General features: G+C 38.1%; 1 protein-coding gene across 2 annotated transcripts in view; it reads left to right on the forward strand.

Moving 5' to 3' along the window:
- ARHGAP29 (Rho GTPase activating protein 29) overlaps positions 1 to 22951 on the forward strand; it is a 92032-nt gene that overhangs the window by 26002 nt on the left and 43079 nt on the right. For both annotated transcript variants that reach the window (XM_072997974.2, XM_072997975.2), the window contains exon 3: positions 15346 to 15489. In XM_072997974.2, coding sequence (XP_072854075.2) covers positions 15346 to 15489 — 144 coding nt within the window. The remainder of the gene's footprint in view (positions 1 to 15345; positions 15490 to 22951) is intronic.

The following is a 22951-nucleotide window of genomic DNA, read 5'->3' on the forward strand; positions in this document are numbered from 1 at the left end:
TAACAACATAATATCACATTTGTGATGGCTTAAGAAACCATGGCTAATATTTAACCCCCTGAGATAGGTGTCTAGCGTATGTATAAATTCTATCTCCCTCGGGATTTTAGTTCTGTAATTTTTCTTTTCCAGAATAGCAACGTTCATATCTTGTGGAGAGTGACCTGATAGTTTGAAGTGATTTGAGAAAGGTTCCTGTGTATTGTGATTTCTGATGTCTGATTTATGTCCATTAATTCTTTTGTGTAGAGATTGTCCTGTTTGTCTTATGTAGAATGCAAAAGGGCATTGTTGGCAAAAGATGGCATAAATCACATTAGCACAAAAACAAATAACAGTGCCCTTGATGTTGTGAGTGGCATTGTTGGGTCCTGTGATTGTGTTGTCAGAGTAAATGTGGGGGCAAAGCTGGCATCTGGGTTTGTAGCAGGGTATAGTCCCCATCATTGTATCAGTGTTGTGCAGTTTGTTATGTGTCAATTGTTGCTTGAGGTTGTGGGGTTGTCTGTAAGCAAATAAAGGCCTGCCACCAAGTGCTTGAGAGAGTGAAGTATTCTTATCAAGGATGGTTGAAGATCATTTATAATGTATATGAGTACAAAATGATATGCTTTTGATATAACTGATTAATTTGGTATTTTATATTTTATTTGTAATCAGTTGTTTAAGACTAAGGCACATTGAGATAAATTAGTTCTATCTCTGTTATGACTGACAGAATCTGATTGTTATATTTGACTGTTCTGAAGGGAAACATTCTTGGTTTTTAGATGAATATATGCATTGCGGCAGCTGTGACCTAAAAGTCATTCTGTCCTGTGTGAGAGAAGGTAAAGGTAAGGGTTCCCCTTGACATTTAGTCCAGTCGTGTTCGACTTTAGGGGTGCTGCTCATCCCCATGTTCCAAGCCATAGAGCTTGGAACTACGTTTGTCTGTAGACAGTTTCCGTGGCCACGTGGCCAGCGCGACTAGACACAGTACACCGTTACCTTCCCACCATTGTGGTACCTATTTATTTACTTGCATTATTACATGTTTTAGAACTGCTAGGTTGGCAGGAGCTGGGACAAGTGACGGGAGCTCACTCTGCCACATGGATTTGATCTTACGATTGCTGGTCTTCCAACCTTGCAGCACAGAGGCTTCTTTGGTTTAACCCACAGAGCAGGCAGAATAACAATTCCAACATAAAATCTTTAATCCATTGTTTTGTAAATTCTTCTTGTTACATTTTCTAAATTGGTAAACATTTAAAATCTAATCAAATGACAAAGTATTTACAGTACGACCCCTGTATCTGCGGGATTGATATTGTCAATTTCATTTATCTGTGGTTTGTAACTTACAAGTACACCCCGTTGTGGCCTTTGTCCCACCTCTTTGTATGTTGTATATGGGGTTCTAGATCAGGAATAGATCCCCACGGATACCCCTCCTGTAAATGTTGGCCTGTAAATTGGTGCTGATCTACCAGCTCTTTCTATAGCTGGTTCTCCTCATTTCAAATTAATACAGAATGGTAAGAAGATGAAAATGTACTTTAGCTCATTTTTAGCTCATTTTTACTTTAGCTAATTTTTGTACTTTAGCTAATTTTTAGCTAATTTTTAGCTCAGTGAAATAGGTACCAGCTACAGCACAGAGGCTGAGAGTTTGATTGTGCCTTTTAGGAGAAGAGCCAGCCTGTGTAGGTGCAACGTCCCATGGTGCCATTCCCTTCCAGAGGAAGGGAATGGCAAACCACTTTTAAGTACACTAGATCTGGAAAACCCTGGAAAGAGTTGCCGTGACTCAGAATCAATTTGATGGTGTATAATTGTTAATTGGAAATAATAAATGAAGCTCTTTGTGGCTGCACTAGTGTGGAACATTTACATGGCATTGGCTGGGCAGGTTCTAGTGTGTAGTTGGTGGGGATTGCCTTAGATTTGTGTCTATGCTGAAGCAGAGGTTTACAGAAGATTCTTTGCTCAACCGGATTAAATATAAGGTGTCTTAACATATATGAATGCTGAAGATCACATGTTCTATTTCAAAGGGGATATAGAAGACTACATTCAAGTTCTTATAGGTTCAAAAATACTATGTTGGGTAGACATATGCCATGGGGGTTGGGTTTTTGTTCCATCCCAAAATTCTTAAATCTGGGAGTTCTATCTTCCAGACCTACACCTAAACTGTGCTCACATTGAGAAAGGCTGGGAGGATTCATGACTCAGGATAAGCCAAACTCTGGCCTCAACAAGGAAGTTCCCTGATGCTTGCGGGAGTTCAGACAAAGCACACCACAATAGTGGGTTTCAGCCCTCCAGGTTCCAGGGGAATTACATGTTCTCAGATCTCTGGAAATCACTGCTGTGAATTCATGGTCCAGTCTGTTGCCAGAAACAGCATGTGTCTTGCGTCAGGAAATCTAACTACAGTAACTCTGTCACAGCATTAGTAGAGTCTTGCCTGCAAAAAGTCAGAAGATGGTTGTAACACTTTCCTATCTGTAGGATCCTTTCTAAGGAGTTCCCAGCCCACTGAAATATACAACTGTTATTCTCCAAAAAAAAAAAAAAAAAAAAGTGGGGAGAATCCTTTTTTTAAAGCAAAAAAGTCATAGTTGAAGTTCTTTGCCCAGAAGTAAGGAAATGAAGACCACAAATTATGAAGAATTTGTAACTGGCCCCATGTTTGGAGTGCGGAGAGGGAGTTGCTATGTAGTCTGAATGTCCTTACTTTTGGAAGACACAACTTTAACCATAACTCTTGGTTTGAAAACAAAAGATTTTTCTCTTCTGGAAATGTTCATACTTTTTAAAACATAGGAACAGCTCTTTGTTGGGAAAATAAACTCTGTATTTAGTAAATAACATGAGAGCTTTTTTTTAAAAAATGTTGTGTAAAAAACAAACAAAGAAAACAATCAACAAATAAATGAAGCACCTTAGATTCATTAACACCTCCTAAATCGTTGGTCATCTAAGGCAATTAATTGTACCCACTCATAAAGGAAAATTCTCATTTAAATTTCTTTCTTAAACAGAGGGATTGTGTTTTTTAATCAAAATCTGCCTTTCTCCTGCTGATATGTTGGTCAGACTTTTCCTCCAAGAACATTCCAGGTAGAGATATGTCCCACCAAAATCTAGCTGTAGCCAGTGGGGAGGTGGGTTGGAATTTTTACCTGATAATGAGCATTCTGAATTTTCCATTGGGATAAAATGTAAAAGTAGACACTTCAAGCTTTTAGAATGTAACCAGCTTGAAAGGAGGAACTGAAGCATATGTAAAGAATTGTTTTGTGCTGTCAAGTCACTTCCAATTTAAGATGATCCTATAAATTAGGACCTCCCAAAATTTCTGTCTTTAAAATCCCTGCCCAGGTCTTCTAAACTAAATTACTATTATGTGTCATAAAGCAAAGTCAATTCTGACTTACGATTCCTAATACTAGTTGAAACTTGATTTATGTAGAATGAATTTATTTGTATTTCTGATGGTCCATGCTATCCATAATGTTCTCCTCCAATACCAGATTCCAGATGAGTCAGTTTCTTTCCTGTCAGCTTTCATATCCCTATGCCATAATTGGGAATGCTGTAGCATGGATGCTTTTGGCTTTGGTCCCCAGTGATACAACCTTTTTACTGTCATTTAAAATCTGGCTGCTGTTTCCTTGGCTGCTGTCTGCATTTGGATTGATGACTGAACTCCCATATAGAACATTGTTATGAAATTTGATTTCTTGACAATATTAACAATACAAAATTCTGTAGATAATGTTTTTGTCTTCATATTATTCAGATATAATCCTGCTCTTGCACTTTCTTCTTTCATACTCATCAGTAATCCTTTGAATTCATTGCTGTTTTCTGTCAGTAAAACAGTGTTATTTGCATGCCTTAAGCCACTGGCTCTTAACCTTGGGTTACTCAGGAGTTTTGGACTGCAACTCCCAGAAGCCTTCACCACCAGCTGTGCTGGCTGGGGTTTCTGGGAGTTGCAAAAACATCCAAGTAACAAAGGTTAAGAACCACTGCCTTAAGCTATTGATATTTTCTCCCGGCAATTTTCACTTGTCCTTCATATGAATCTAATCCAGGTTTCTGTGATTTATGTTCTGCATATAAATAAAATAGTTAGGCAGATAAAATGCACTTTGACTAACATATTTACCTGTTGGAAGCCGTTTTATTTCTCCATAGGCTGAAGTAACATCTAGAGCAGGGTTGTCCAAACTTTCACCTTCCTTGGGCCACATTAGAAGACGAAAATTTGGTTTGGGCCGCATGGGGGGGCAGCCCTACCCATCCCCCGCAGCCCCGCTCCAAGCGCGCTTACCAGCAGCTGCGATCTCAGACAGCAGAGGCTGCCAGCTTCGACTCCGGTGGCTTTATGGGGCCGGGAGGGGGTCCACCTATTGATGGGGACGGTGCAATGCAGTCACACAGCCCCCCTCTCCCTTCCACTCCTGCTCCTTCCTTCCCTCTCTCCCCCACCGTTGTGACGTGCCCCAGCCGCATTCCGGCCGCAAGCACCGGCAGTGTAACTTGAAACTTTGGAATTTCTTTTAAAATAAAAAATTGCACTGAGCCGCATTATGAGCCGACCTGGGCCACATGCGGCTCTTGGGCCACAGGTTGGACAAGCCTGATCTAGAGCATAAGTATGCATCAGGACAATTAAATGTTGTGGCAAAAACATTTCATTTTGACCAATCCAAGAATTTCATGATAAAAGAGTCAAAGGCTTTTATGTCATCTATAAGCACAAACTGATTTTCATGATATTCTTAGTGAGGCACCAGTAGCCAATATATATTTACAGTATTATTATTTATTTATTTCTGGCATTTATGTACTGCCCTGTTAGTGCACAGCACTATTCTGAGCAATGTACATTTAAAAACAAACAAAATAATTTTACAATATATCTTCTGTTTGGCTCTTTTTTCCCCTCAATATAGCTCTGAACCTTTCCTTTGTACATATTTGGTTACAAATATATATAAAATATATTTGTAAAATATTGAGCATTCCTTCCTTTCATGAGAAATGAATACATTTGTCCTGAAGTCATGGCACTGTTTGACCTTCCCTTTCATCAGGATTGGCATGTACAGTATTTGTAAAGTTCTAGTCTATAGGCCAACCTTTTAGGGACCGCGGAGTGGCTGAGCCTCTGAGGAGGGTGGGGCATCCCCCCACGCTCATGCACTTGCTCTCTCGGATGCATGCACAAAGCGGTGGGGGAGTGTGTGCGTGCATGCCAGCGCCAGCGTGAGCACTCCCCCACCCCTTCGTACATATGCAGGAGTGCCTGCATGCTTTCGCAAGCGCTTGGCGCATGCGTGAAGGGGTGGGGGAGCGCTCACGCTGCGGCTGGTACACACGCATGTGCGCAAAGCAGCTGTGGGGAGGGAAGTGCTTGTGGGGGCGGCGGGAGGTCTGTCTCCACGGCCCAGTCCAGCTCAGGCCACTGACAGGCACTGGGCTGTGGAACGGGGGTTGACAACCTCTGCTATAGGCCATTGTTTTGTTTTCCACATTTATAGGAGTACTCTTGTTAGGCTTTTGTTAGATAAACCATCTGTATCTTGAAGTAGTTTTATGGGCATTCTCTCTATTCCTAGTGGTTTATTTCTTCAAGGTGCTTCCTAAAATTATGTGTTCTGCATCAAAAGATTCTTTTTTTGATGCATCCTGTCATTCTTGTATCATTCCTATATAGTTCTTCTGTATATTGTTTCCAATTTGTCATTATTTTCTTTCCAGTTTGTCATTATTTATTATATTCCCCATTGATCTTTACTCATATCTAATGTTGGTCTGATTTTTCCCTTTGATTTCTTGCTTCTTAAGAGATCTCTTGTTTTATCTCTTTTGGTTCTCTACTATTTCTTTCTACTGATATTATGATAGTTCTGTTTCTTTCACCATGCACATGGTTGAAAAACTCCATTTAAAATTCTGATCTTATATCTCTCACCTTCTAATTTTTCTTGTTGTCTGTTGTAAAGAGCTTCATCATTTCTTCCTTAAAATCTTTCTTGTCTTTTGACAACAGAAATAGCATTATTGCATTCTTTCTTCGTAAGCCTTTTGTTTCACTCCAAACTTTTCATGGTCCATGGCTGATTGAGCTTAGTAATCAAAATTAATTATTTACATAATTGTTAAATTCTTCGTTAATTTGATTTAAAATATAGTTGAAATCCTGTTGTGAAGTTATACAAATAGTATAACCTTTAAATGCAAATTGATAGATGTTTGTTTCATGGGCAGTTTGGAGAACAGTGTTTTCACAAAGGAAAACACCAAACTTTTTCATAGTTGGTGTTTTGCTTTGTCCCCCCTCAAAAGCCCCCCTCCTTCAGTTTGCCATGCTACTAGTTCATGTCTTGTAAAGGGGTATTCTGACAGTTCTTTCTTTAAGCTATAAAATGTTCCGAGTTTCACTTGCGTGCAGAAACACCCACTTTTATGAATTCACAGATGACTTCTCAAAGAACCACAGTTACAGGTAAGTAGCCTGTACTTCTTGGATTACAGCCCACTCTTGATCTTATTTTTGCAGAAAGAAAACACCTTCATCTTCTGCTTTCTTGTATTTACCTTGTTTGATTTCTGTTGGCTACCTGGTGATGCCTGTGTCTATTTGGCTGCTTGACACGTTTTTGCAATAAACAAATTGTTGTCATCACATAATTCTGACTCAGCCTCTTGTTTTATTTTTAACTCACAATTTCAGTCATCCAGTGATGTTTGGTTCTTTTTCCTACTTTTGCATTTCAGGCACATATGATTGTCAGTGTATCCTGTTTGGGTGTATGATTGGTTTATTCCTGGACATTTGCATAAAAGCTTTTTATTTCTTCTTTTCAGCACCTTTACTTGGAGCATAGACTTGAATGACAGTTATTCTGATAGGTTTTCCATGAGGACTGATGGGCGTTAATTGGTCAGATGTTGCATTGAAATCCATAATTGCCTGTACTATAATCACACCCAACTATTAGAACCATCCTGTTTCGTCTGAGTTAATTATTTCCAGAGTAAAACTATTTGTAATTATCTGAAAATGTTCACTTGAGTTCTCTTCAGTTCACTCATACTCCAAGTATTTTTGATGTTTATACATTCTACCTTGTTTTTTATATTTAAAATTTTTAGCTTACCATCATTCATACTTTTAACATCCCGAATTCAGTTGTATGCCATCATGCAACATTGACCTTTTGTTTTAGATCTATACAGTTATGCAGCTGAACATCATTTTGGGTTTTTTCTGGCTGCTGCATTGAAGGCAGTGTTACTTGTACTTATGCTTAGCTCTTTCTCAGTAGCTGATAGAATTTCTTATAACCGAGAAGTTTCAGTATCCAGCACTGAATTTTGTTTTATCTTGGATTGTCTCATCATAGGATTTTCAAGATATAAAGCTTTCAAAAGTGGTTTACCCTCTTCTTCACAAGAGTTAGCTTAAGCATCACTGCTATTGTCTAGGGAAGATCCTCTGCAGGTGTCATCTGACATTATAAATACAGTATTTATATTTTGTGTAAGGTGATACATTAAATGTATTAGAAGCAAATGTCTGCTTTTTGTCCACCTGTTTTTTGTAATTCCAATAAGAAATTCAGTAAGTACTCTTCCCCCTCTTTATGTAGAAGTCTTCTGTTTTTAAATTCTTCAGTATTTAATAGTTTATAAAGAGTAATTGATGTTTTAATTATTTCCCATGAACATTATCTTTCACCATTTATAAACTTTGAATAAATAAGCCTTACAAGTTTAAAAAAATAATGGAAAGAATGTACATAGTTTTACACTAGCCATGTATGTTGGGAGATGTATGTTCACACAGGGCATTGTGTATGCACTGTGTGTGCTTGTCTATGGGGGAAATAGTATGTAATGAGTTAAACTTGGATTTTGTCCAGTAGTTGCAGATCTGTGTGTCAGATAGCAGCAACACAGTTCATTGTTTTATCATTTTTGCTTAGTCTGTGATGCTCATTGAGGAGCTTCATAGTCCAGTAGAGAACTTCCTTGAATATTTTTATGCAGTCTAACACAGCATACCCTGTCCCCTTGGACATATTTAGAACAGGGGTTCTCAAACTGGGATCCCCAGATGTTCTTAGACTGCAATTCTCAGAAGCCTTCACCACTTGTTGTGCAGTTTGAGAACCACTGGTTTAGCATATACTGAAGAAGGCAACTTTCTAATAACTTCACTGAGAATTAAAGGTAAAATATTAACTTAAATTCTAGGAACCACAGTCTCGGGAACAGCCATTTTTGCAGAGAATTTCATACCCACTTGAAATACTACTCACAGTGGTAATTAATTGGTAAATGTATACATAGAAAACAGTTTCCAGTGCAGCATGACTGACATATAGAAGAGGAGTTGTACCCTTCAGTTGTTTCAGTAAGTTTTCTTTCTTGTAAATTTCCTGGATGTTGATCTGAATGTTAGAGAAATGATAATGAATGGATGTGATCGTTTTTTGTTTACATCATGTTTCATCCACTAATTAACTAAAATAATATCTCAGTGTTGTATATGCTTGAGTTGCCATGCTGTGCTGCACTTTCTGAGCGATATAGGGGTCACTATGATAAATTATTTGAACATAAATCTACAGTTTGTCAAAACCTCAGAATATTTTTAGGTTACATTAATGGAAACATAATTTCTGAGGCCTGCAAACTGAATTGGGAATTGTTAGTGCACTCATTGATGCTAAGATCCTGTTCAGAGTGTTGAGTTCTAATCTAGGCACCATACAGTACAAAAATGACTATTTGAAAGGAGTTCATGATGCTGATCATCATGTTGAAGAACATCATATGCTGAAGGGTCAAGAGTGCTAATTCGGTGAGAAATTACTGAGGAAATACATGTGTCAAACCTGACAAAAAGGTTACAGCATTACAACATACAAGTAGAGATAGGGGTATTCTTATACAAATATCCCCCCACAGGTGAAAATAACAAGGGTCCACTCACCATTCCACCGCTGACACCAGCTTGATGGAGCCTTCCTATTGTGCCGTTGTCCGCAATGGATTAGCCATCTGCGACCTGACAGAGAGGCTTGTCATCCCGCCTCCTGCCAGGAGTGGCTTATCCATTGTGGACAATGGGGCGATAGGAAGGCTCCGTCAAGCTGGCATCAGCAGTGGAATGGTGAGTGGACCCTTGTTATTTCCACCTGTGGGGGGGGGGAATATTCATATACAAATAAAAATACCCCCATCTCTACATACAAGTAATGAGTGGAATTATAGGGAATTTGGGGATAATGCATTTTAAAAAACTAGCACCAACTTGTATATTTTCCTCTTAGTTCCTTTTTATATTTTGAGTTTGGAAATGCTCAACCCTGAGTAAATTTGAACACTTACTAGAAACTTCAGAACTGTTTTGTGAAAAGCTTTTAGTCATTACTCTTTGCCAAATTGTTGGTGATAGATTTTCATATTGTTGAAGTACTAGAAGGCAGAAAGAAAATAGATTAGCATTCTCATACAATGCTCTTGACAAGATGTGGTCTAGACACAATAAGGAAGTTCCACAGATTATCCAAGACACAAAATAATTGAGGACCTGCAGCTGCCTTCTGTTTGAAATGGGGGTCTTAATTGTCTTAACATACTGTACTCCCTTCCATTGTGATTAGCCAAATTACTCTAGATATTGCTCTGGGTTGATAAGTTGTGTTGGCAAACACTGTGATTGAAGTTATTGGTGTTGGAATTAACTGCTGAAATTAAGATGGATTTGAGTAATCTCTTTGGAAGTACAATGTAAGGATGGGCTATAGTAAATATCTTTTTAGAAATTTAATTAGCATAAGATGATCTTTCAGACCACACTGTAGGTGACACTTTTTGAGTTGTGCTTTGCAGACTTGTAAGATCATTCTTGACACTAAATTAGAGAGCAGTAAGTACACATTATAAAGGCCAAAAAGTAGAATAGATGTAACTGCTTAAAATTCACAAATGTAGCATTGGGGTTTGTACTTAATAAATCAAATACATCTAGCTTATTGCATAACCAGTTGCTTAAAAGTTATTGGAATATTTGTTCATGTAATTTGGTATTCATAACTAATGCCTAACAGAGGAAGACCCAGCTGACTCAACAATCTCTTTCTCAACTGTATTAATGTAATTGAAAATGACTTGGCAGGAAGTTGTACTGAAGCTGACAAGCTTGATTATAGAACATTATTTTGTGTCTGGGTGAGAAGAACCTATAATGAAGACAATTATTGTGAATTAATATTTGCTTGGCAGAAAGATTCCCTTGTGAAAGTATGTTTTAAAAAACAAAAAGTAGGTGCACTATCTTTTGACACCAAAGATAAGAATGATAAATGAAGGAGTGCAAAATTCAGAAAATTTGAATAAGTGCTCTGAATTAGTATTGTGAGTTGTGAACACGATCTGATGCCTTTGTGTATTGTTTGCTAACATAAAGCCTTGATTTTAAAAAAAAATAGCGGTTTGATGGAAAAAGTCAAAGGCTTCTTGTACACACCAATCTATTTCTGATGAAGCATTTGTTTCCTGTTTTCTTATGGTATACATCCAGGAAAGTAGTATTTTGTGGGACTGTTTTGTAAAATTCTAGCTACAGATAATAGAAATTTGAGTTGTTGTCAAATCTGAGTATCAAGAGATTTATGTAGTATTGGGAAGCTAAGATTTTAAAAATGTTCAAAAGCCCTACCCTGCTTTACTCTCTTTAAAGAAGTTTGTGCTTGTTTCACTTCTTTTAGTTGCCTCTTTCATTCAAAAGGCTTTATTTTCCTTTGCTAAATCTAGTCTTTTGAATAAAGAGAGAGTAACTGGCAAGACAAGTTGGAAAGCAAGTATCGATGGTAGAATTATTACTTTACCTCTAGATAACTCTGATGCCATAACTAATTCTTCTAATTAGGCTGGAATTGACTTACCTAATATGTAGACTTAATTTTATCCCAGCTTTTCTGATATGGGGTTTGCTACATTTCTGTGTACCTTTATTCCCAACAGCAACAAAAAAAGTTCTTGCTCTTCAATATAGGGCAGGTTGCTGAATGACTGGCATTCCTTCATCTGACAAGGTTGGGGAAAACATTCCAGTTCACAACACCAGAGGTGAAATCTAAAATTTACACCTCTGACCTGAGTCTGTAGTCCCCGTTTTGAAACTTTATTTTAACCAGGGAGCCTATGTACATTTGGCCATGAATCACAGAACTCTGTATCACTCTCAGGTCTGTGCTACTCAACTTGACAAAAATTTGTACAGGGTTAAGAGGTAACATATGACTGTTATTTTTTTAGTGATCTAATAAATGTATCACTCACATTATCTACTAAAACCCCTGTATTTCAGAGATGTTCCCAACGTCAGCTGTTTTGTTTTCTTTTGACTATGTATAAAATTCAAAGGGAAAAATCATTTTCTAGTTTTTGGTATGTTCCATTTTGATTTGGCTGCTCCACATGCTCTTGATGTTGCCTGTTACTGGGCAAAAAATATCCAGTATAATTATTAATTGTACAGTGATGCTTCTAATACAAACAAAGATTTCTGTCTGCATTCTACATTAGTAACCTTTTGGGGAAAGGAGGCTAGCTGGATGAATAGGTCAGAGTTGTTGGCAACAATACAATTTTTCTATGACAATATATTTTTCTTAGTACTAGCTTCATTGCAGTTCACTTTCATAAACAAAGAAAGTGGATATTTCTTCATGCCTATGTAATGAATGGTTGTAGAATATAACTATAGACTGCTCTTGCATCCAGTACTCTCTCTTGAGGCAAGCATTATAAGCTTCAGGATTGACTGAGTTCAGGTCAGGTCATCATAACTGTGTGTGCTTGTAAAAATTCCATCTGTTGTGTTGTACTGATGTTGAAATATTGGGTGTCACTATACAGTATACCCCATTTTCATGGTTTTATTCCATAGTTATATCCTTACTTTAGAAATTGTCACTTCAGGGAATTGTATGGAATTGATCCATTAGCCTGAGCAATTAGCTTAAACTGTTACCTGTTTTAGGAGCCACCATCATTTAAGTAGTTGATCAGAAAAGAAACTGCATACTGTCTTTCTGTGTGATATATTGTTTCATACTAGAGACATGGTTGTTTTCTTTCACTGGCAAAGTTGTACTGTTGTGTCTGTGAAATACTCTTTCCAAAGGTCTTTGGCTAAGGTCTTCCTCCAACTTTTCACTGGAAGTGCAATCTAGTTATATCATACAGGCTTGTTGCTATCACTGTCACTTGCCCATTAATTAAAATAATAACGTGAAATCCAGTTTTGAGGTGAAGACGTATATTTTTATGGACATGCAATGCTTTGTGTTACATTAAAGGATGTGGTAATGTACTGTCTAAAAATGTAAATAAGCTTCATAGATCTAATTATTCCATACTGTGTTGTATTGCTGTGATATCTTCAAATCACAGCAGTATGGGAAAGAGCATGACTTTATGGACTTTCCTAAAACTCGTCAGTGGCTCACCAGAGTACTCATGATGTGAAATTAGTTAAATGTGTTCATTCTTCTGGCCATGGGCAAACAGCCCAGAACCCATTTACGTTCTATAGTCAGGGTTGTTGTCGTTGATAATTTTTGCCCTCTCTACTTAATATTAACATCTTCCTCATGCTTGCCAGATGTAAATTCTGAAGGTATGTTTTATAGAAAACAATAGATGAGTAGGCTTTACAACACTAACTGAAATAATTAAACTTCCAGTACAGTATACCATGTTCTTTCCTGCCTTTTGTGATACACAAATGAGGAGGAGAATTAGGTCATCAGGAGTCTTTTGAATATAATAGATCTGTATTATGTCAGGGTTTGAGCTGTGTCACCTTTACTTTTTTTTCATTAGCTTTGTTTATTGAAGTTTTAGACTAAATAATAAATGGTACTGTGAAGTATTGAATATATTTAACAGCTAACTTTTCACATTATTAAAACGTTTGCTGTATATTTATACTTCATAAATACTTAAAGCTTCTGATACAGTAGTTATAAAAATGCATCATGTTTTCATTCATGATTTAACCAGTGTGTTCATATGATACTTTATACTGTGAGACTGTTGATCCTAACCTATTCTGGCTTGCCTCAGTTCTACCATTAGTCCAATGTCTTTTCCATTTTCCTTCCCAATGAATGATGACCATTTATTTTTGGGCCCTCTACTTGCAAAGTATGTGTTCTACTATTACATTATGGGCAATCCCAAAGTTACTGATAAATATATGTCTTAACTATCTAATGTCTCCTAGTTTAGCAGAATGAGTAAAATTATTTCATGAAGTTGAAAATCAGAAGGAACTAAATGTTGATGTGTATGAAGGTTTTTACTTGTAAACTGAAAACTGAAGAGATGTGTCTCTACAGATGGACAGAGAGGTTCTGTACCCATTAGAGTGACTGTTTTTACTTCCCACTACACTAAAGGAGTTTGCCATTTCATAATGGCTTTTTAGGGGCACAAGGAACTGATGTAGAGCAAGTCGTAGAATACTGATGGAACATACTGTGTGCTGTTTTAATTTCCATATTTAGTGGTTGTATTTATCTAGTGGTGGCCATAGCCCACTTCAGCTATTAGAGCTTGAAAATTACTTTTTAAACCAAATTCAGTGCTCTTAGAATTGCAGTAGCTAACCCTAAATGGCTGGGTCCAAGCTATCTCGAAAGACTGTATCTCCCATTATGAGCCAGCTTGGGTGTTTAGATCATCAGGAGAGGCCTTTCTTATGTCCCATCACTTTCACAGGTGCATCTGATGGGGACACAGGAGAGCCTTCTCTGTTGCTGCTCCCATACTTTGGAACATCTTTGGTCCCATATTTGCTGTCCTTCCACAAGCAGGCAAGGACCTTTCTCTTTGGGCAAGCCTTCTCTCAATTAACTAGCTACCTGTGAGATTTTTAGATGGATTGTTATCTGTTACTGCTGCTTAGTACTACTAGTGTTTTCCATCTCTCACAGTGGCATCTTTTTTCTTTTTAATATTTGTATATTTTTATTCCTAGCTTTAATATTGCCTTTTAATGATGCTAACCACCATTGTATGCTCATTGCTTTCAACCTTAAGTATCATCTTCCAATGTTTGGTCCTTTTCAAGGAGAGAAAGGCAGGGTAAAAATATTTTAAATAAACATTAAAAATATAAATAATAAATACCTGTAGAAGTAGAGAGCAGCTGTTAAAATTCTAGTTCTTAAAAATAACTTTATTTTCCTGTTCCCTAGTTACTTTGTTGATTTTTTTAAAAAGTATGACAAGCAGTTGACTTGTGCTACAAAATACATTCAACCTTCCATCTACTCTGTTGTCATTTCAAAATCGGCAGTAAAGCATTGGAAGGCCAGCAATGCAACACAGTATCTGAACATTCCCCTTTTAGTGAGAACATATCTCTATAACTATACAGTAGAAGTAATTTTATAAAATTAGTTACACTTTTATTTGTTTCATTTCTAGGGTGCCTATCTCCCATTAAGAGAGGTCAGGTGTGAGATAGGAAGACAGAAAATAAATTGAGGCAGAGAGTTGGACCATGTAGCCCTATGAGACTAACTGGCATGGCTGTCCTAGCTTTCATACATTGAAATGGAACCTTGTGCTTGGAAAGGAAACTATCCCTTTCAGAGTTACACTCTTTCCCCTGGTGTTATCCCTTGTTAAAGTGAATAATATAACTTAGAGCCTATCCACACTAGCATAAAGTTATGATGTATGGTTCCCAGATAGCACTGTTTGGCACAGAAAAAGGACCTTGTCCACTTGTATTTCTACTTAACACGATCCATTCTTCTCCCTTGAGAGCTGGCTGTATCAGTCAGGCACAGGGCTAAGACATACAGTCTTTTTGAGATGATACATTGAAATTCAAAATAGCTCTTTGTTCTGCCTTCATGGATGGGCACCAGGAGTTAAAATAGATTGCACTGAAGTTAAGGACCTTTTAAGCACCACACCAAATTTCACAGTGTAGATAGCCCCTCTGTTCTACCCACATTGATGTGACAAAATAGGAATTTGTAACTAGTTCCTTCCAAATTCTTACCGACTATTTATTGTTTTTATCAGGCAACTTGATTGATTCGTTTTCACAGGAAGATTGTAGTGGTAAAATGACTTGCCCATTTTCTGTCTTTTATAGTTGAGCTAATTTTTTTCTGCTGTGGCATGAGAAACATCAAGATACTTTGTTTCTTTTACTTTATATAAAATAGAAAATACATTTATAGTATTTTATGCGGTAATGTTTACAGCTATTAAATACCTTTAAATTTCCTCCCCCAGAAAACCAAGAATGCCTGCATCATGTTGTTCATGAACGTTTGGGAGAGCTACTGCGTGTCCTGAAGGCAATAATTAACAAACATCAGAGTCTCAATTCAGTTGATATTCTAAGTGCTGCAGGAACAGTTATAGCTAAAGTGAAAGGTAAGGAAAAGGAACAAACTGAATTCTTACAACTTAATATAAACTGAAAAACCTGAAGTTCTCATTGAATGATGATGTAGATAGTACAGATCTGCCATTCCCAAGAGATGCGACACAGACTGGAAACAATTCTTCATACACCACCTTATAAGGTTCATTATGTGACTTGTACAACCCTGATTCAGCCTATACAGTATTTCTTCCATATTGTGTTTATGGCTGTGGCCCAAAAATATTGAGAATGGCTGGCATAGATGGTATTGTAGGAACTTTAATAGGTGCTCAGTTTGTTCTGTGCATTGAATATTTAATCATTTTCCTAAAGCCTATGCAGATATATTCTGTTCCAGAAGGCTTTTAACTGAAATAATATTAGCTGTGGGTCCGATGGCAATTTTATATATATTTTAATTGTATTTTAATTGCTACATATCTTTATTGTATTTTAAATGCTGTAAGCCGCCCAGAGACCTTTGGGTAGTGTGGGCGGCATATAAAATAAATAAATAAATAAATAAATAAATAAATAAATAAATAATATATTCTTCTTAACTTTAATTTGCCAGCCTGCTTTGTAACAATATTGATCCTTATTTACTTATATTCTGTTCTTTATTGGTGGCCAAGATGCTTCAGAAATTGTATTTTCAGAAAATTTATTATGTAGATTAGTGTTATTTCTATGTTATAGATCAGGAAATTTATTATGTAGAAAAAGTACTGTATCTTTCTGTGTATAAAATGAGAGTTTTTTCCTAAAATACAGTGGTGCCTCTCTAGACAATGATAATCCGTTCCACTGAAATCGCTGTTTAGCGAAATCATCGTCTAGTGAAAAGCATTTCCCCATTGGAATGCATTAAAACCTGTTTAATGTGTTCCAATGGGGAAGAATCGTCGTTGTCTAGCCAAGATCGGCCATAGGGAAGTCGCTTTACGAACCGCCGATCCGCTGTTTAAATAGCTGTCTTGAGAGGCTTAGGTCCCGAAAACACCCGTTTTGCGAGCACGGAGGGAGCTGTCAAAATCGTTGTCTAGTGAAAATTGGTTTGCGAAGCAGGGACCAAACATTGTCCAGCAAAACTCTCCCATAGGAACCACTGTTTTGCAAATCACTATAGCGATCACAAAAAGTCAATGTCTAGCGAAAAAACTGTCATTCGGGGTAACTGTCTAGTGAGGCACCACTGTAATTAGAGGGAAAAGTGAGGGTTGTTTTATACATGGAAGGAGGCAGTCGCTCAAGTGCCTCTTGCTGCTGCCGCTGCCCAGTTGCCTCTTCCACAGCTCAGGGCTTGTCCCTTCCGTGGCCAGGACAGCAGCAGCAGCAGGTGAACGAGCATTCACACACGCTGGGGCACCTCTTGCTGCTGCCTCCCCCACCCACCTGATCACCTCCTCCAGTGGGACTGATGGGGCTCACCTCCAGCTCAGGAGGCAGAGGTGAAGGAGCACTCTCACACGCTTGGGCTCCTCTTCCTGCCGCCACCGCTAAATCACCTCCTCCAGCGATTGTCTCCTTAGGGCAGGGGACAAGGCAGCAGTGTGAGTTGGAGGTGAGCCCCGCATTGGAGGAGGTGATCGGGCGGGCAGCGGGGGCAGCAGAAGACGGAGGTGGAGGAGCAGTTGCCCATTAACTTCTCCTCCATCTCCATCATGGGTCAAAATTAGGGGGTCGTTGTATACATTGGGGGGTTGTATACACGGAAAAATATGGTAACCATGTGAAAGCTGCACAGTGCCTTCATAGCCAAGTTGATTTTTAAACTTATAGTTCATGCTGTGGACTTTATTCTGATAATTGTGTACTGCAATGCAATTTCATCATTTAGCTTGTTCATAGACATCCTTAGGGCTCAGTGTTTAACGTTTTAGTTTTTCTAGTTCGGAGTTAGCACTCATTCTGACTTCGCACAACTAAACTGTTCAGTAATGAAAAAAGCTTGTTGCATTTAAATAGTAAAAGAAACTGGTTCATGTTGCATACTCCCATTAAAAACTATGACTGTACTTGAAATAGAATTGGCCTTACTTGATCTAGTCAATGTATATTGATTTTTAAGATAGAGGTATACATTTCTGTTAGCTTGTTCCATAATGATTGCATAATTTTGCGTTTAGAGTGGGAAAAAGAAACCACAAGAGCAGAAACAACTACGTGTTGTGAAACTATGTTGTGAAATTGCTTAAAGATAGTGCTTCTCAAGAGTCCTCCTGGTTATCTACTTGTTGTCAAGGTTGCCACGTACTATATACATATAGCAGTGCCTAGTTTGATTTTGATCTAAGCAAAAGTTACTTAGACTGCTCTATAGTCTTTAAACCTAGTAATGGTTTCAAAAAAAGTGATGTTCAAAATATGTACATACCATCTACAGTTCAGTGCATGTGCAAAGGAACAGTTCAAGCTTGTTAGATCTAGGGAGACGTGCTTTGGCTGGAAGCTCACCCTCACATTCAAAGGAGTGTGGCTTCTGTTTTTCTGCCGAACTCTTAGTTGACGGTCACAATGGTAGCATGAGGGCATTTTGCTTTTGCTTCAAGAGTGCATGGGCTGCACCCCTTTTTTGCATATTGTTGTTTTACTCTGTTATGGATCATTGGTGGCAAATGTTTTGAGGTTGGAGTCCCCATATTCAGTAGCCCAACAGTTATGATATTAATGCTTGATACAATGGGTCTACCAGGGCTGCCTGGTTTGTGTATTTTTGGTAGTAGGTAGAAGGTGACGGGTTGAGATTATTGAGGTGTGAGAGTCAGGATTTGTTCACTTACGTTTTCAGGAAAGTTTTTCATAAGGTTTTGTAATTCCTTTTGATATTTAAGAGTTGTGTTTGTAATTAAAAGCTGGTAAAATACAGAGTTGGCCAATATGTGTAGCTTGATTTGCCCATGACAACCACAGTGCCACCCTTATCTGCCTCTTTGATGAATATATGGGGATTGTTTTTGAGGTCGTGTATGGCATCATGCTGTGTTTGGGTGAGATTGTATGGTAAATCTTGTCCCTTGTTGATGATTTCAGCCAAGGCACAGTGATGAAAGCACTCAATATAGAAATCTAGTTCTTTGTTCTGATCCTTGGAAGAACTCTACGTAGAATTCTTCTTTCTCTGGTGCTTGAAGAAAGGTGAATGTGTGTTGGTATATAGTTCCTCATGTTGTTGGGACACTTCCTCTTCATGTTGTGAAGAGTGATGCACAGATCGTGTGTTGTTCTTGTTGTCAAAGTTGTGCAAATGTTCTTTCAGTTGTAGTCTGCAGAAGAGGGCTTCAAGGTCAACACAGAGCTGTATAATCTGTGTGGGTTTGATGTCACAAAAGACAGGCCCTATGAAAGTACTGACTTTTTTGCTTGGTTCAGCGTATGACTGTGTAGTTTTACAATGTTACTATGTAACTCCATGGTGTTCTTGTTGTGGGCCAGGCAGCTCTGTAGTAAATAGCTTGTTTTCTTTCCTTTTCTTCAAGGAAGACAGTAATGCATCATGGATGTTTTTTCTTATGGTGAGGAATACAGTACTCATGCAATATCCAGTGTTCTCTTTGTTGTAGATGTCTTACATTTTCCAAGATCAGCTCAGAGGGATTGCTACCTTCTCTGTCTTAGTTAGGGACTTGTAGTATATAAATGCCTTTATTCTGAATAGTGCTGCTAAGTGTGAACATCTCAGGTACAGATGAGGTTTTGGGAATAGAGCTTCTTTACAGCAGATAATGACCATCATTTGCAGAGCCCCAGAAACTTTGAGAACTGCACTTGCTACCAGTCTGTTTTTTGGCTCAGTCCATGTTGTTTCTCATAAGTGAAGACCTAGCTTGCTATCCTTTTTTGAGGTTTACTTGTTGCGCTTCTCCATTTTTTTTGTCATTTTGTTAACTGTAATCTACTTTGTCACTTGTAGTTGAAACATTTTATTAAACTGTGAACCCTATGCTTTCTGTCTCCCAACTGTCCCATGCTCATCTCTTACCCAGCTGACCATAAGATAGTATGAGCCACTAGGTACAGAGACTTTTAGCCACTTATAATCAAGGTTACTTCCCTGATAGCTATTATCTTTGTGATGCAGGCTGGTTAATTCTTTTCCCCTTAATGAACCAATTGTCCCTAGCCCTTTTCAGGAGTAAAGCAGTACTCAAACCTGACATGGTCTTTTTTTCTGCTAAAAGTGGCTTTCACCAAAATAAAAACATTACCTCTACATAGATATGGCTACAGTTGCATTCTAATGTGAGTAGATGTCTAGAGGGGCGGGGTAGAAATCGAATAAAATAAAATAATAAATAAATAAAATAAAATAATTTTTCACATTTTCTTATGTTGTCAGATTCCCAGAAAATAAATCTCCTGGCATTAACTTGGCACTTTTTGAACTGTTTTTACTTGTTAGCAAGCTCTGGTACAGATTGTTTCAGCACTATTGTATGTCCATGCCCATTCTACAAAAAAGGTCTTTTTGAGAGGAGTCTCTTCTTGCTTCTCTGCAGGCATGTTGCTTGATTCAAGCTGGCCATATTAATCTGAGATCATATGTTACAGGTGTAGTCTCAAGTGAATGTCTCTTTCGGATGTGCTGCATCAAGCTCTGACGCTTAGTATTGCTTGCCCCTACCTCTGCAGAGAAACAATAAACAAGAAAAGATCAGACTGTACCTGTGCCATAACTGATTTTCTGCTTACTCAAGTGCATCTTTACGTAGGCAGTGTGGTGGCTCATTCAGAAATGGATGAGGAGTTGAAAGCTGTGTATTTTGAGTACGCATACTGAAGGTTGCAGATAGGTTTTTTGTTTTCACTAGGTATAAAAAGTTTCAGCTATTATTCTGTGAAGGCATGAAATCATGTGTAGCTGTACAGATTACAATTTTTTAAGAACTAGTTACAGGAAGCAGTCTGTTTTTGTTCATAGATACAAGATTGTAGGATGTAGGCAATGTATTAGATCTGAAATCCCAAAATATTGCTGTGCACTTAGTCATACTGAAGTCAAGCCGTATATTTGTGTATAGAAAAATGTATATCAACTGCGTGTGAAAAGGTTGTTTTGTTAGCACTGAATTTCTACAAAGACAGATCTATTTCTAAATGCTACCCTATCCATGACCAAATGTTGTGTTTTAAAGACTGTAAAAGTTGTTTAAAGATGGTTTTCATGGACTAATAAGCATATTAGTAGTAATAATAATAATAATACAGTAGGAACCATAGTATTTTTCACAGAACATAGTAAGTATGCATATGTGGACATTTCACATATGTTTTGTGTGTGTGTGTCTTTGTGTAGGAGAGGAATTGTCACTTAAGTGGCGTAGTTTCTACATAAAAACAGAGGAGGAATTATGATACTGATTGTGCACTAAACTACAATTATTGTATGCATTTACTTGCCAACTATATGAGAAGTTAAATGTTTCAGCAGTCTGATCTTCGGTCCAAGACTTTAAAATTACAAAGCAAACTCTCAGTAAATAATTCAGCAAGGGAGTCTTAGCGATATGAAGCTAGTGATTTATTCCAAAATTAGTAATTCCACTGCCCATCCATTCTCTCATGTCCTCCTCTTTCATTTTGCTCTTCTTATATTCTCATGTTCCTTCAAATATATTGTTACATGTATCCAAAAACAATCATGCGTAATTAGAAGGAGTGTACTAACCTTTAACCTCTTGCATTACAAAATGCGAAGCTCTCAAGAAAGTAAAATCTGTCTCTGCCTCCATATCTTCCCCTTCTATTTGCCAGGAGGTGATGGGACCAGTGGCCATCATCTTAGTTTTTTTTTTTTTTATGTTAAGCTTCAGACCATTTTTTGTGCTCTCCTCTTTCTCCCTCATTAAGAGGTTCTTTAATTCCACCTCACTTTCTGCCCTCAGAGTGGTATCATCTGCACATCGGAGGTTGTTGATATTTCTTTCGACAATCTTAATTCCTGCTTGTGATTCCTCCAGTCCAGCCTTTCGCATGATGTATTCTGCATATAAGTTAAATAAGCCGGGGGACAATGTACAGCCTTGTTGTACTCCTTTCCCAATTTTGAACCAATCAGTTGTTCCATATCCAGTTCTAATTGTTGCTTCCTGTCCCACGTATAGGTTTCTCAGGAGATAGATAAGGTGGTCAGGCACTCCCATTTCTTTAAGGACTTGCCATAGTTTGTTGTGGTCCACATAGTCAAAGGCTTCTGTGTAGTCAATGAAGCAGAAGTAGATGTTTTTCTGGAACTCTCTGGCTTTCTCCATAATCCAGTGCATGTTAGCAATTTGGTCTCTAGTTCCTCTGCCTCTTCAAAATCCACCTTGTACTTCTGGGAGTCTCAGTCCACATACTGTTGAAGCCTACCTTGTAGATTTGGGGCATAACCTTGCTAGTATGTGAAATGAGTGCAGTTGTACGGTATATTGAGTGTAGTACCTTAACAGCATTATCTTTTAAGATTTTAAATACAGTAGTTCAACCGGAATGCCATCACCTCCACTGGCCTTCTTGTTAGCCATGCTTTTTAAGGCCCACTTGACTTCACTCTCCAGGATGTCTGGCTCAGTGTCAGCAACCACACTATCTGAGTTGTCTGGAACATCCAGATCTTTCTGGTATAATTCCTCTGTGTATTCTTGCCATTTCTTCTTGATGTCTTCTGCTTCTGTTAGGTCCCTACCATTTTTGTCCTTTGTCTGTTCTTCACTTCCACTGTATATTCATAAGGGATTTGGTTTAGATTATACCTGACTAGCCCAGTGGTTTCTCCTACTTTCTTCAGTTTAAGTTTGAATTTTGCTATAAGAAGCTGATGATCAGAGCCACAATCAGCTCCAGGTCTTGTTTTTGCTGACTGTATAGAGCTTCTCCATCTTTGGCTGCGGAGAACATACAGTAATCAGTCTGATTTTGGTATTGCCCATCTGGTGATGTCCATGTGTAGAGTCTCCTCTTGTGTTGTTGGAAAAGAGTGTTTGTGACAGCTTGTTCTCTTGACAAAACTCTATTAGCCTTTGCCCTGCTTCGTTTTGAACTCCAAGGCCCAACCTACCTGTTGTTCCCTTTATCTCTTGACTCCCTACTTTAGCATTCTAATCCCCTATAATGAGAAGAACATCTTTCTTTGGTGTCAGTTCTAGAAGGTGTTGTAAGTCTTCATAGAATTGGTCAATTTCAGCCTCTTCAGCATTGGTTGTTGGTGCATAAACTTGGATGACTGTGATGTTGAAAGGTCTGCCTTGGATTCGTATTAAAATCATTCTATGATTTTTGAGATTATATCCCAGTACAGCTTTTCCCACTCTTTTGTTGACTATGAGGGCTACTCCATTTCTCAGCAGCTTGCTCCAACTTCGGCTCACACTGTACAGTATTTAAAAGGTTAAATAAAATCAATACTAAAAAACACATTTAAGCAACAGGGCAGAACAATCCCTCCCAGACAGCCAGTCACTAAGGGAAGGGGAAGATCTTTGTCTATGT

Source organism: Pogona vitticeps, chromosome 4 (genome assembly GCF_051106095.1).
Source record: "Pogona vitticeps strain Pit_001003342236 chromosome 4, PviZW2.1, whole genome shotgun sequence".
NCBI classification, from domain to species: domain Eukaryota; kingdom Metazoa; phylum Chordata; class Lepidosauria; order Squamata; family Agamidae; genus Pogona; species Pogona vitticeps.